This window comes from Crocodylus porosus, unplaced genomic scaffold (genome assembly GCF_001723895.1).
Source record: "Crocodylus porosus isolate Cpor-Errol unplaced genomic scaffold, CroPor_comp1, whole genome shotgun sequence".
Classification (NCBI taxonomy): Eukaryota; Metazoa; Chordata; order Crocodylia; family Crocodylidae; genus Crocodylus; species Crocodylus porosus.
In genome coordinates this window covers 5,728,625-5,742,936 of record NW_017728951.1, presented here as the reverse complement: position 1 = coordinate 5,742,936, position 14,312 = coordinate 5,728,625, and the positions used below count along the sequence as shown (strand labels likewise).

At 40.7% G+C, this 14,312-nt stretch overlaps 1 protein-coding gene across 3 annotated transcripts in view; it reads left to right on the top strand.

Moving 5' to 3' along the window:
- PTPRE (protein tyrosine phosphatase, receptor type E) overlaps positions 1 to 14,312 on the top strand; it is a 182,163-nt gene that overhangs the window by 154,417 nt on the left and 13,434 nt on the right. For all 3 annotated transcript variants that reach the window (XM_019556286.1, XM_019556285.1, XM_019556287.1), the window contains 4 exons: positions 398 to 491; positions 4,662 to 4,738; positions 8,654 to 8,788; positions 11,150 to 11,275. In XM_019556286.1, coding sequence (XP_019411831.1) covers positions 398 to 491; positions 4,662 to 4,738; positions 8,654 to 8,788; positions 11,150 to 11,275 — 432 coding nt within the window. The remainder of the gene's footprint in view (positions 1 to 397; positions 492 to 4,661; positions 4,739 to 8,653; positions 8,789 to 11,149; positions 11,276 to 14,312) is intronic.

Here is a 14,312-nt window from a genome sequence, read left to right as displayed (position 1 = left end):
TCAAGAAGGGAGTTTCCCATCTTATAAGTGTGCTGCTGGTTACTACTGCCCAAGTGCAGCACCCTGCACATGTCAGTGTTGAAGTGCATCCTGTTTTTGCTAGCCCACCCTTGTAACCTATCAAGATCCTTGGGCCAGAAACCACATGTCTATGCCTTAGCAAAAAGGTGAGCGCTTGGTGAATAGTTAATGTGGTCTTGCTTTTTCTGCTGGCCAGTGTAAAAAGTTTCTGTGTGCAGCGCTCGACCTCTGTTACAACCGCTAGCCCCCAGTCTAACTGAGAAGTGAGGTTACTAGGCTCCAAATAGAGACTTGGCCTTTGCAGAGTATAAGAAACAGCTAGCACTGAAGGTCAAATTAAAAAAATGGGTCTAATGCATACATTTATTCATTGCAGAAATTAACAAATGTTCGGATAATGAAAGAAAATATGAGAACTGGCAATCTGCCAGCAAATATGAAGAAAGCCAGGGTCATCCAGATAATTCCATGTAAGTTGTTGTATTTTCTACATTATTATAAGTATACCTGCTTAACATTTTAAGTGCCGTGTCAATATTATTGTACTATTAAATGATTTTTGTAATGTGTAAGCATCATTAATTACATATGTTGTTAGCAGGTTACCTTACAAAAGAATATGACACTGTTGTTTTGAGCTAAACAGTAGGTGGCACTCTTAAGACTGAAATTTGAACAAACTAATTTGCAGCTTTCAAAAAGAAAAGACTTTTTAGTTGCTTTCTATTTCTACAGATGTTTGCACATATACAAAATAGAAAGATATATCAAGAAATAAATCCTATTAACAGGAAAGAAGTTCGAATTCCATCACCTAAGCTATTTGTCCTACGGTACTATTGAGAAGCATTCTTTTTTTCTTTCTAGAGCTTTATTTGTTGAGGTTTTCAGTTAGCCTTCCTTTTTGTTACCTGTTACAAGTATATATATTTAAAAATTTATAAACAGTTAGTATTACTGACAGCTTCGCAATTTCAGTAACATCTCAAGGTGACACCTAATGTGCACATTCTCCTTTGAGTGATGGGCCCACCTCATTGTGATGGGTATGCATCTTTCTCCAGAACTCCATCAGAGATATTTTGTTTTAGTGGGATATGCATGGCACACCATGGCCCTGTCTTTCCCTGTGGCAAGAAATGGTGCTCCTCAGTTCTGGTCAAACCTCTTGTCTAGAGAGAAAGAGTGCTTTTTTTGGTTCATGTTATTATGGCCTATAATCCTACTTGAATTTTTTCTTTCAAAGTGTTTCAATTACTTGATATTATTTCTATTATCTTCTGCTGCTCTTTTTTTTTAAAGAAGGGGATTGTTTCTTAGCAGTTTGAAGGCGTTGTTTTGTTTTGCTGAGGTTTGGCGTCCCTTGTGTTTCCTCCCCCCACCATATTAATGTGTATTGTTTCATGTGAAACTACCATACTGAATGCTGCCGCCTCCTCATTGACTCTCTTGATTTTTTTCCCCCCCCTTCTTATAAGGTGGAAAGTTTAGGAGCTTTTTTTATCTTTCTGGTTTTCAATTTTCCTTGTTTGTGGTTTCTTCCCACTCACAGTACTTCAACCTGTGTCCAGTGGTGCATCCAAAGGTGCTTTGTCCTCTCAAAGTATCCCGTGTTCCTGGAGAATGCTCCATATGCAGACCTCTTAAATTTAGAACTCATAAAGGCTGTGATTCATCTCATGGGTAAATCCATGGAATCTGAAGACTGTCTCTGAGACTTAATTCCTAGGAAAGTCCCCTGTCCAGGGCTCTTTGAGAGAGCCTGGCTCACAATGTCCTTGTCCATCTGAGTCGCACATTTCAGGTCCCCTTAAGGATACTGTCGAAGCTCACAAAGGTTCCAGCACTGATGGTCCAGTACCATTGTCCTTTGTTGGCCTAAGCCTTCCAGATTTCTTTGGAGACGGTCACTGAGCCTTAACATATATTAATTAACATTTTACAACAAAAGTGGATCTTCACATCAATGACAATGGATCTACAAGGGAATCTTGGAGATGCTTGGTCACTTGGCTTTGAAGAGCTAGGAGTGTGGACAGGAAGAAACCAAGGGTGCTTGTAGACACACTGCAAGGCTGCTCCCATGCCCTGTAATTACAGTGTATCGGAGCATGGTAATTATTGTGTTCCAGCCACCCTCTGCATCTCATGTATCAGAGTCCTAAGCTTCAAAATGGTGGTGGGGGTGCTTTAATTAAAGCTCATCAAACAAGCTTTAGTTCAAGCACTCCCGCTGCTATTTTGAAGCACAGGGGCACTGATACACAAGACAGTGAGGCACTTTAATTAGAGAGGCTCTCTGAGCACCACCCCACCTCTACCGCCAGAGCACATGTAAAAGTGCCAAGTTTCTCCAAACAGACTTTTGTTTAACCTATAACCTTCACTAAGTGTCCATACTGCTGATGAAAAGTCAGAACCATTTGGATCAACTCCAGAAGGAAAGGAGTGGAAATGGTAGTTATTTTCAGACCCTCCTCCTGCCTTACAGATTTTGGGATTTTCTAAGGAGGCACAAAATACTGTGGAGAACCTTCTCCTTGAAATTGTTTAGAATGAGGATTGATGCAGCACTGCACACTAGGGGTGTGTGAAGCGGGCCCCATTCGATTCAGATTTGGCCCGAATCAGAGACAGTGATTCAACCAGTTGATTCAGATCACTGTCCCTGATTCAATCTGGCCAAATCTGAATCTGAAGATTCTATCAGCGATTCAGACATAGACACAGCTTCAAAAGTTTTTTCTACATACCTTGAGGTAGCAAGCATGGCTCGTGATAGCTGCGATGCTGGAATGCATGGAACATCCCATGGGGGGGGCCCTTCACATGCTCCGCGGTGAACCTGGAAGTGGTTTCGATCTACTTCCGAGTCTGCTGGGGAGCATGCGGGGGGCACCCCTGCAGTCCTCCCTGGCTTGGCAATTGGCCACTGGGGAACCCCGGGTGCCCTCCCTAGACCCAGGAGGCACCAGTCACCGAGCCGGGGGGCGGAAGCCCTGCGCGTTCCTTGGTGGATCCTGAAGCGGACCAGAAGTGCTCCTCGTCCGGCTTCTGGTCCATTACTGTGTCTGCTGCCAAGTGTGCGGGAGAGCCCCCCACGCTTCTGTGGAACAGTCCACGTGCCCCAATATCGCAGCACTCGCAAGCCGCCTGATACCTAGAGATGTGTAGAAAAAACATTTAAAGCTGTCTCTATGTCCGAATCTCTGAATCTTTCCAAATCAATCCAGAGGCTTCCAATTTGATTGAGAAAGTAAAGGGTCCTCTGATTTGATTTGGATTAGGAGATTCAGCCACTGAATTGGGCTGAATCAAATCATGGACTGAAGCTTTGCACAGCCCTACTGCACACCCTTAAAGGCCTCTTTATGCTCCTGTTCAGTTAATTCACAGTTTTTTAAAGGAAACTGAAGTACCTGCCACGTTCTGTATATACTCAGCATCCCCCCCTGTATTCCTCCATTTGCTATGCTGACAAATTGACTTTCTAAACTAGACAGAAAGCAGCATAGTTTCCATAAACAGAAATAATATTTTGCTGGATTATTTGCCTTACTCCATTTTTCAGGCAGGAAACAAACCTTTGATGGTGCAGCTGAAATGCTTATGATACTTTTTGGTGTCTCTTTGTTCTTCTACCTTAAATAATTACCTGACTTTCCAGTATGCCTCAGTCCCAATTACATCATACCACTGGGTTCTAGACACCACTGCAGTAGGATATACCATACAATGCAGTTTGCTTTTCACTCCAAATCCGACTTTTCAGGAATGTATTTCACAAGATTTTGCTACACCAGAAAGTACTGTCCTTTTTAACACTGAGACCAGCTGAAAGAGTCACTCAGTAGCTCGGGGACAGGAGTTCTAGACTGGTTAATTTCTGGCTCTAAAGAGGATGGGACCTCATTCTGCAATTAAGAAAGTTCAGTACCATCGTTTGCATTTCCAGTTTCCAGTTCAAGATGGTCATGTTGAAGGGGGGCAGGATGTAGATGTGTGTATGGATAATCACATATCAGTAACTGGAGTTCTCCAATAAGTAAATTCTCTTTCTCCATCAAGTCATTGTCCATATGCACATCCTCACTGTGGGTGATTCCAAAGCAAAAGGCTTTTGTGCTTGAGATGTGTACCTACAGTGTAGATGTGCAGGTGGAAAACACATCTTGAACTCCAGTGATTGGTAAGTAATGTCTCTTTCTGCAAGAATTAGTAATTATTTGTGTTTTGCTGTTTTAATCATTAAGTGTAAAATAATGTTGATACTCATTAAAGGCTTAATGAAGCATTTCAGCAGTGGTGTTTCTTAAATATGAATCCTTCAATTTTGCATGTGAAAAGTATAGTTTTCTGAGAAGACTGTCTAAACAACAAATGGTGATACTGAATGCTCAGTTTTTGCAATCATCAGGCATTAAAACATGGATCCAGGTCCTGAAGGCTCTTATTGATGTGAATAGCTCCATTGATTTCCAAGATCAAGCACTTGTTATGTCACTCTTTTGGGCTTTCAAACAAGGATTTCTTTTTTTTTCTTTTTTTTTCGTCACATCTATGAAAGTACAATGAAACAATCGATCCGCAAAAACAATAACAACAACAACAAACATGGTGTGGATGTTTTTGTTTTTCAGATGACTTTAACAGAGTGATTCTTTCCATGAAAAGAGGTCAAGAGTATACAGACTATATCAATGCTTCTTTCATAGATGTAAGTACAGATTTCTATATGTTTAAATTCATTGTTACTTTTTGCTACAGACTGTTTTAATGGGTACAATCAACATTATTTAGGATCCACATTTAGGTAGGGTTTGTTTTAAAAAACAACAACAAAGGTTGTTAAAAAGCAAGTAGAGATGGAAACATTTTCTTGGTGTTTTCAGTTTCAGTAAAACCAGTTTTTGTGATGTTAGCATTCTGTTGTGCTAGGAATTCAAACATGACAGCATATTGGTAGTGGCTACCAACTAAACTAGGAAACAGATTAACAACAAGAGGGAAGTTCATCTAACCTTTATGTTCTTATTGAAACTAGATGTAGTTAAAAAAGTAACAAACTGAGTGAACTTGATTGGCAAGGTTCTTTGAATAGTTGTAACATCTTTTATTAGACCAACTGAGTGTTGATCTAATAAAAGATCACTCAGTTGGTTTAATAAAAGAGATCACTCAAAGAACCTTGGCTGCCTATGTGCTTAGACATGGCTACAACCAAAAACCCTTGAACATGATTGGCATTCAAAATGGACGGGGAGGATGGATTGAGAGGATAAGGTACTAGGCTGATACTTAGGAGACCTGCTTTAATGTTCTGAAACAAGTTAGTGTCAAAGCCAGGAATTAATCAACTCAGTCTCTTTTTCCCCATCTTTAAAATGGAGGATAATCTTTTTGTGCCTTAGAGGGGTTTTGTGAAAATAAAAACCACTAACAATTGCGAGCTTCTATACCACAGTTATGAAAACTAAGATATAGGAAAACTGAATTACTATTAGTACAACCTAGTAGCTTCGGTATTATTAATGTTGTCTGACACCTTTTTTAAGGTTCTTTTTCATTTGCTTATCATTTTGACATACTTTAACCTTGGGAAAAACTTAATCTTAGATATGCATACAAAGTGGGGGGTGGGGGGCAGGTGGCTGCTGTGGCTTTTACCTGCCTTTGCTCTCAAGCATCAGTTGCTACATCTACATCTTCTGCTATAGCAGCATGGACTTAGGCTGCTGCAGCTAATTGCTGCATGCTGGTGCAATAGCCTGGTGATATGCACGCTCCAGGGCCTGCTCCTGGTGCCCCATTCACTCCGTTTCCCCCCTCAGATACACTTCTGGGCACAGGGCTTTGCTTCCCACAGCAAAGCCTCTCATGGGGGAGGGCTGCCATTCTACCTGCCTTGCTCATCTCCTGCCTTCACGGATATACTGTGGGGTATGGGGCTGTTCTTGCCAGCACCGATTACTGGGCTGTGCCTGGCAGGTAAAAGATTCCTATGGAGAGGAGGCCAGCCCCTTCTAAGTTGGCACCTAGGGCTGGTGCCCTGCTTGCTCCCTCTAATTACGCTACTGGGCCTCAATGTTTTGTCCAGGCACAGGAGCACAGAAGAATTTTGTGCTACAAATGCAATGTGTGAGTCTATAATTAAAGACTCCCATGATTTTAAATTGCTTTGGTAATAAGCGGACAATGAAATGAACCGACTTAAGGTCCAGTGTTTCCTTGGTTTTATACCAGTTTAAGTCCATTGACTTTAGCAAGACCATCCCTATTGGTGTAATCAAAATCAGAACTTTTCCAGGAGACTTTGCCGTTTTCTCCAAATGCTTCCCCCTGTCTTGCTTCCATGTGAGCTGTCCATGTTCAGCACTGAAATTTCAGGCTATCTTTTCTCTTTCACTAAAATTGGACTCAAGTACCTGACTTTAGACACCTTGATTTCCATGTTGACCATGGAGTTAATTGTCACTGGTATATTATTGGCACTGTTGCCCATATTCAGCTTGCATAAACAGATGGGATAGGATAGGCCTGGCAACTGGTAATTGTGTGTGAACAAGTAAGTTTTCAAGTAATGAAACAGTGTGTTTCAACTTGCCACCTTAAATAGACTTCAGACTGAAATTTTGTAATATTTCTTCCTGACTATAGTGTCTGCCTTCTTTTACCACTTTTTCAATGTATTCATTGCTCATGAAACTGCCTATTCTATGTTGGCATTCTGACAGGGGATTATAGCACTTTGCAGACTCACTCTGCCTTCCAGCTAAGTTGAACATTATATTAAAGCTCTAATGCAGCAGAAGCACTTGAAAGGTTTGAAACACTTTGGTCAATTTTCTTCAATTGCATTCTAAGTGAATTAAATGCCCTTGAAAGGTATCTTCCAGCCCGAGAGACTGGTACTCCATTCATAACCACATTATGAGTAGAGCCAGCAACAAATATTTTTACACCTTGCAACTCAAGTGCAAGAGTCCATGCTCTGCTTTGCTAATGTGCACCGCTGCTAACTTGTTAGAGACCACTGCTAACTAGGTACCCACCCCTCATGGCAAGTAGGATTGAGTGTCTGACTATTTTATCCTCAGTCTTTCTACTTCTCTCAGTATTTTCTTCTAAAGGTATATTCTTAAATTAGCACTGTACACTGAACAAAGTCGAGGTTTGGAAGAAATAGTTAATTTAAAGAGCAGGTCCGTGCAGTCATGGCAGTCATTTAAATTTGCCTCCACTGCTTTCATAGTTTCATAGTAGCTAGGGTCAGGAGGGACCTGAACAGATCATCTAGCCTGACCCCCTGCCACAGGCAGGAATGAATGCTGAGTTCACAAGACCCTAGACAGGTGATCATCTAACCTCTTTTTGCATTTACCCAAGGTAGGGGCAAGAACCACTTTCCTAGGAACTTGGTTCCAGATTTTGGCCACCCTAATTGTAAAATATTGCCTTCTGATCTCTAATCTAAACATATTCTCCATCAGCTTATTACCATTGTTCCTCATCACCCCAAGTTGTGCTGAGGAGAAAAGGGCTCTTTCTATTTGCTGTTGATCTCCCCTGATGAGTTTGTAGGCAGCCACCAGGTCCCCCCTCAGCCTCCTTTTGCTGAGGCAGAACAGGTTCAGGTCTCTCAGTCTCTCCTCATAGGGCCTGTCCTGCTGCCCTCCCACCAAGCGGGTAGCCCTCCTCTGAACCCTCTCCAGGCTGGCCACATCCTTTTTAAAGTGCAGTGCCCAGTACTGAATGCAGTACTCCAACTGCAGCCTGACCAATGTCGCCCAGAGGGGGGAGTATCACCTCTCTGGACTGGCTTGAGATGCATCTTTGGATGCATGACAAGGTATGGCTGGTCTTGCTGGCTGCAGTCTGTCTGGCTTTCTTTGTCAAACATTAACTCTTACTGAAATAAAAGCAAAAAAGTGTTAAAGATGATGTTTTATGATAGGAGTATATATGGGAGATTAGAGTCAAAATGAATTGTTGTTCATTATTCATGTAACATAGCTGATAGTTACCCTCTAAAGCCACTATGAGTAGTATGTACAATAAAGTTAAACAGTAATTCTACCCAGAGATACTACCCACCTGTTAAGATGCTGCTTAACAGACATAACTGTGTCTGTAAATTATTTTATGCTGCTAAGAATATTTACTTGCTAAGGAAGAAAAGCTATTTCATTCCCAGTAAACTTCTGCCGTCATTCTTACAGTATGGTCTCAGTGATTTAAATTAAACCTATTTTGTCAAAGTTATGTATAATTGTCAGGAGAGATTTTAAGGCATTTTAAATTTTGTCATTCTATAATCATATTTAAAAATGGATTTTTAAAATTGGATTTTAAGCTTTTCTGCTTTATATGGATCATGAACAAATATCCAAAATGTCAGCTATTATCAATAATACATTGCATTTTTATAACTTTCATTTGATGTGCTTAAGGCACTTCATAAATGTTATTTGGATTTCTTATGCTAGAAATGACTGCCTATTTGTATAAGGCTACTTAGCAGTTATTTGGAAGCCCCTTTGAAAATCTGACAACTGTATAGGGTTACCTGAAAATGATAATAATAAAAACATAGCACATGATATGATGGAACTATCCTTATCTTTCTTTGTAGGGATACCGCCAGAAGGATTATTTTATTGCAACCCAAGGACCACTTCCTCATACAGTGGAAGACTTCTGGAGAATGGTGTGGGAATGGAAATGTCACACGATTGTTATGCTTACAGAAGTTCAAGAAAGGGAGCAAGTATGATTCACTACTGAAAAGTTTCTACTTTATAAAACAACTTTTTTGTCAGTTAATATTTGTACAGTTCATTCAGGATTCAATAAGTATACAGCCTATATGGGGAAGTAATGCTGAAAGTGGATATCAATAAGTAGACATCAATATTCAGATTTAAGGCTGGACCCGCACCACTGTCAAAACAGCAGCAAATGTTAGTGGAAACCCATGTAGCTACCAGCAGACAGCTGTTCCAGATCACATGGAGGGCCAGTCCAGGTTTCCTTGAGCACAAATATAGTCCTATCCTTCCAGCAAATGGCCCCTGTTGGACCCATGTAGTCAGTCCTCTTGGAAACGAGAGCCACAGCAGTTTCCCGACCTCTGGTGGGCAAGAGGAGCTGGGGAACTGCGATAGGCTTCACACAGCAATCCCCAGTTGGCCCTTTGCACTCTTCTTTTACCAGCAAGTAAAGTAACTCAAGAGATACTGCAGCGATGAGAAGAATTCTGGGCTCAAACCCTACCTGGTGAATTGCTTGTTACTACTGCACATAACGTTCATGGTTATCATTTAATTTTTTTTTGTAAACCAGGATTCTTCATTATAAATAAATAAAATAACATTATTAAGGTTTCACCAACAAGTGTTAAAAGTTAGGAAACCCAAGCATTAAGACAGGCCAGAAAATGTTAATTTGGTCTCCTTGCGTATGTATGTTATAAAACTGCTTTTTATTTTATGACCACACACTATGTATTCAATAGGAGCTCTTCCTTATGTGGGACGAAATTATTCAGGAAATGAAAAAAGACTGGGTAGTGAATGAGGCTGCTTGTAAACTCCCTGCTTTTGGGCTGGAAAAATTGAAACTTCTGTAGAGAATAAAATAGATAGTGTATGAGGAGAAAAGTTGCTCTTGTAGATAAAGCAGGCAAATGCCATAGAGAAGAATTTGATTCTACCTGTGTCCCTGCCATTGTTGTCTTAGGTGACAGTATTAATGTTATAGGAATGACTGCCCCAGAAAAGACTGAAGAAATGAATAATTATGTATTCATTGTAGAGGTGGTCTGGGTGATCCATTGAAAGGTGCAATGCTGAGCTAGTCATTTAAACAGGAATTTTGGCAGTCGGCCACTAATTGTACTTTCTTTACCCTTTGGATGACCAACTGGAGGTACCTGAGGCCTAATTTGCAAATGATGAGCACTTGCAATTACAGATGGAGCCACTGAGAAATGTAGATGCTCAGTACCTTTTGCAGTAAAGCAGTGTTGCATGGACAAATAAGCACTCTGTTTCAAACCAGGAAGCACTCCTATATTTTCCACTGATTCATGTTTATAGCCTTTGGCAAGTCTCTCTGTGCATGTCTATATAACACTACTTAAAGCAGCTTTGGAATTAGAATTATATTGTACTAGTTCTGGGAGCCAAGAACTATCTCTGCATGGCACAGCACCGTGCTGTGTAGATGTGCCACCTCAGTTGAAGGTACCTCCATATGGTGCTGTAAGGATCTGGATAGTCATAGTCTATCTTAGTTTCCCCATCTTCAAACTAGGGTGAATAATACTTGATTATCTGCCAGGAAGATGATCATTAATTGGGGCCTGAGCCAGGAGTAAGGAACACATACATACTATATATTGATGACTCCCCCAGAAGAGACTGAGGAAATTAATTATTAGATATTCAGTGCAGGTTATATCTGGTGATCTACTGAATAACAGGAATAAAAAAGAAATATCAAATAGCTCCCTTATTGCCTAGGTGCTAGCCATTTTGGGCACTGACCAGTGCTAGGGTGCTGAAGTAAAAAAAAAAAAACAACTTTGTGAGCATGTAATTAAAGACTGTATCATGCATATACCCTAGGACAGAATTAAGTCTGCATGGACAACCTTATTACATGTAATGTGTTGCACAAAATGAAATCTGAAAACTACGGAGCTGTTTTCTGTTCTTTGTCCCAGGTTTGTCTGTTTTCAGGGTTTGTGTTGCTTTTTTAAATCCCTAGTTTTTATTTCTACTAGCGTTGTCATATGTTGTAGTACAGCTAATAGTAGTTTGTGTTTCTCTTCCTTGGTTGTGTTTCTAGTCTCAACCCCAACATATGTTAACACCTACATTCTGTATATTATCTTGTTTTTCAGCAGTCTGAAACATTGAATTAACATAATTCTATTCCCATAAATACTGTCATTATGAAAAAAGCTGCTGTAAGCTAAAGACTGATTAACGATTTCACTGCAGAACTACTGTGTAACAAGTTTAACATGCTGTGTGTGACCACCTGCGTCACAGCTGCACAACAGCTTAGAAATGAGTAGAAGAGCTTTTCGTAGAACATTCACTATTCTGTTTCAACTCTGTAGGAAAAATGTTTTCAGTACTGGCCATCGGAGGGCTCTGTTACTCATGGAGATATAAATATAGAAATAAAAAATGACAGTCTCATAGATGCCATAAGTATAAGGGACTTCATCATCACATACAATCAGGTACCGTTCTCTTTAAATTATGAATTTTTTCTATACTTTTAACCATTTATAAATACAAAGGTTTTATTCGTTTGAATAAAAAAATTTTATTCATTTTTTAGTCTCTGTGTAAGGTAAGCCAATACAATACTGATATTATTTCTTATAAGCCCTATGATATGTGGTATTTTTGTTATCTGGCCTTTAATTATGAGTTTATATAAACAGTTTATATTTAAGGATTTGAATGACTGGTTAAATGGAAATTCTGGCCAATCCAGCATTCCCTCCCTCAGTGTAGTAATTTTATTTTGTGTTAAACCATGTGGTTCTTTTTTGTTGTTCCTTTTTGTATTAAATTGGATTGCATTAAAGTGCTGAGGATTTGTTTATAAAGTCTGGTGGTGGTAAATTAAAAGCAGGAACAGGCATTCTTCACATCTCATGTTTTAGTCCCTTTCCATGCTTTGACTTTTAACTGTGATATTGTAAAAGCACAAGAAACACAGTTCAGGTTGTGTGCACACAACAACATTTTTTGCTACCAGAACCAGGCCTGCCATCTCTGCCTACTGGCAGAGGTGAGACTGAGCAGTTCTGCATCCTGGGCAGTGGCAGTAGCTGTAGCCAAGCTACTAGCAGTGGCTGGGCCAACGGCATGGCAGCTCCTATTTTTGTGACCCCCCAAGTCAGTGCCTGGAGCTGGTCCCCTTATCACTTTCCCTCCTAATTGTGCTACTGGGTACCAATGATTGCAACACTGTAATCTGAGAACATCATAGCAGCTGTTGCATGGTACCTGGGAAGAAAATATGGTACCTAAACTACAGACGTGGAGGAGAATCAGCTTTACTTGGGGCAGTATATTCGAGGATTATCTACTGCACAGATAAGTCAGAGGTATGGAAGAGAAGAGACCAGCCCATTCACAAAAGCATACAAAACAGGAACTATACCAAATGGCTCTTTCTTAAAACAACCCACATCGGCAAGTTTGAGAAACTGGTGTCAAAAGGAGATAGTATTTTAATGCTTTACTTTGAAGAAGAAATGATGCCATGGTGATTTTTTTTAAAAAGTTGCTTTCTTAAAGCTGCGGCTTTTGTTACCACCAGTAAGAGTAGTAATGGGAAAGATTAAGAAAAATACCAAAACATTGTCAGACTAAACATTTACACCACAGTAAAAAAACAAACAAACAAGCACTTGATACAGGTGTAATAGAAAGAATCAGGGGTAAAACTACCAGTTTAGATTACATCAGTTGGTCATTCATCTTTTCACATCCATCCAAAGAGAGTTTTCCAAGGTGAACAGGCTACCACCTGCTTCCCTACCATCTAGTGGTAAGTCGCACAATCAGTAGCTATTATTGTGAGCTCCCTCAGGACAGCGCTTGTGTGTGTATATTCCTGGTCCCAGTATAATCTATACTGGTATACCCAGTCAGAATACCTCCAGCCCTTGACGTGGTGAAGAATGCCATCAAGCAGATGAACAACAAGACATCTGGTGCTGATGGAATCCCTGCCGAACTCATCAAGCAGTGGGGAGAAAAGCTCATATCACAGATTCATGCCCTCTTTTTAAGGATTTGGAATAATAAGGAAATACCAGATGACCTCAGGGATGCCATAACTGTGACAGTCTTCAAGAAAGGAAACAAGTCCAACTGTGGAAATTACAGAGGGATTGCATTGCTGTCCACCACATGAAAGATCGTTGCTAGAACCCGCCTAGAACCATCTCCTTCCACTTGCTGAAGATCTCTTCCTGGAATCTCAATGTGGGTTTAGGGCATCAAGAGGCACAACACATATGTTCTTCACAGCTTGCCAGCTGCAGGAAAAATGCTGGAAACAACATAAACCTCTCCACATGGCTGTCTTTGACCATACAAAAGCTTTAGACTCTGTCAACTGAGAAGCACTGTGGAGATTCCTTCTAAAGTCCAAATGCCCACCAAAATTTGTCACCATTCTCTGCCTGTATGTGAGTGGTGGTTTTCTGTAATGGATCTGTCACAGATCCCTATGAGGCTAAGACAGAAGTTAAGCAGGGTTGTGTCATCACACCAACATTCTTGTCAATATTCCTTGCTGTAATGCTACATCTGACTAACAACAAGCTTCCAGCCAGAGTGGACCTAAACTACCAAATGAATGGTAAGCTGTTTCATTTCAGCTGCCTCTAGGCCAGAACCAAGACCACCCTGACATCAATCATAGAGCTACAGGATGCTGATGTTGCTGTAGTCTGGGCTCACTCAGAAGTAGACCTTCAGACAATCATCACCTTCTTTACTGAGGTATGCAAGAAAATGGGATTAATGCTTAAAGTTCAGAAGACTAAGGTCCTCCTTCAATAAGCTCTTAATGAGCAGTCACCAGCTCTGGTAATTCAGATTCTGGTGAGACTCTGGAGAATGTTGAGTGTTCCCCGTACCTTGGAAGCCATCTCTCAGAGAAGATTGATGTTGATGAAGACATCCAGCATTGCCTCAAATGTGCACATGCAGCCTTTGGATTCCTGAGGAAATGGATGTTCTGAGACCACAGTATCAGATCAGATACAAAGCTAATGGTTTATCAAACAGTTGTGATCCTCACCTTACTGTATGGAGCTGAGACATGGACAGCATGCAGGAGATGCCTCAAGGCATTGGAGAAGTACCTTCAATGCTGCCTGCAGAAGATCCTTCAAATCTGTTGGAAAGATAGACACATCAGCATTAGCATCCTCTTGCAAGCACATACCACGAGCATTGAGGCGATGATCATCCAACATCAACTTTGCTAGGCCAGCCACATCATCTGGATGTCCAACCACAGTCTCCTTAAGCAAGCCTTGTTCTCCCAGCTCAGTCAAGGTGTATGCTGAAGAAGAGAGCAAAGAAAGCATTTCAAGTATGTCCTGAAGGCCAGCTTGGAAAAATGCAACATTGACATCAGTGCATGGGAGACTATTGCCCGAGACCACCCAAACTGGAGGAAGAGTCTCATGCAAGGATCTCAGTACTCTGGAACCTTACAATGATAACAGGAGGTGGAAAGGTGGG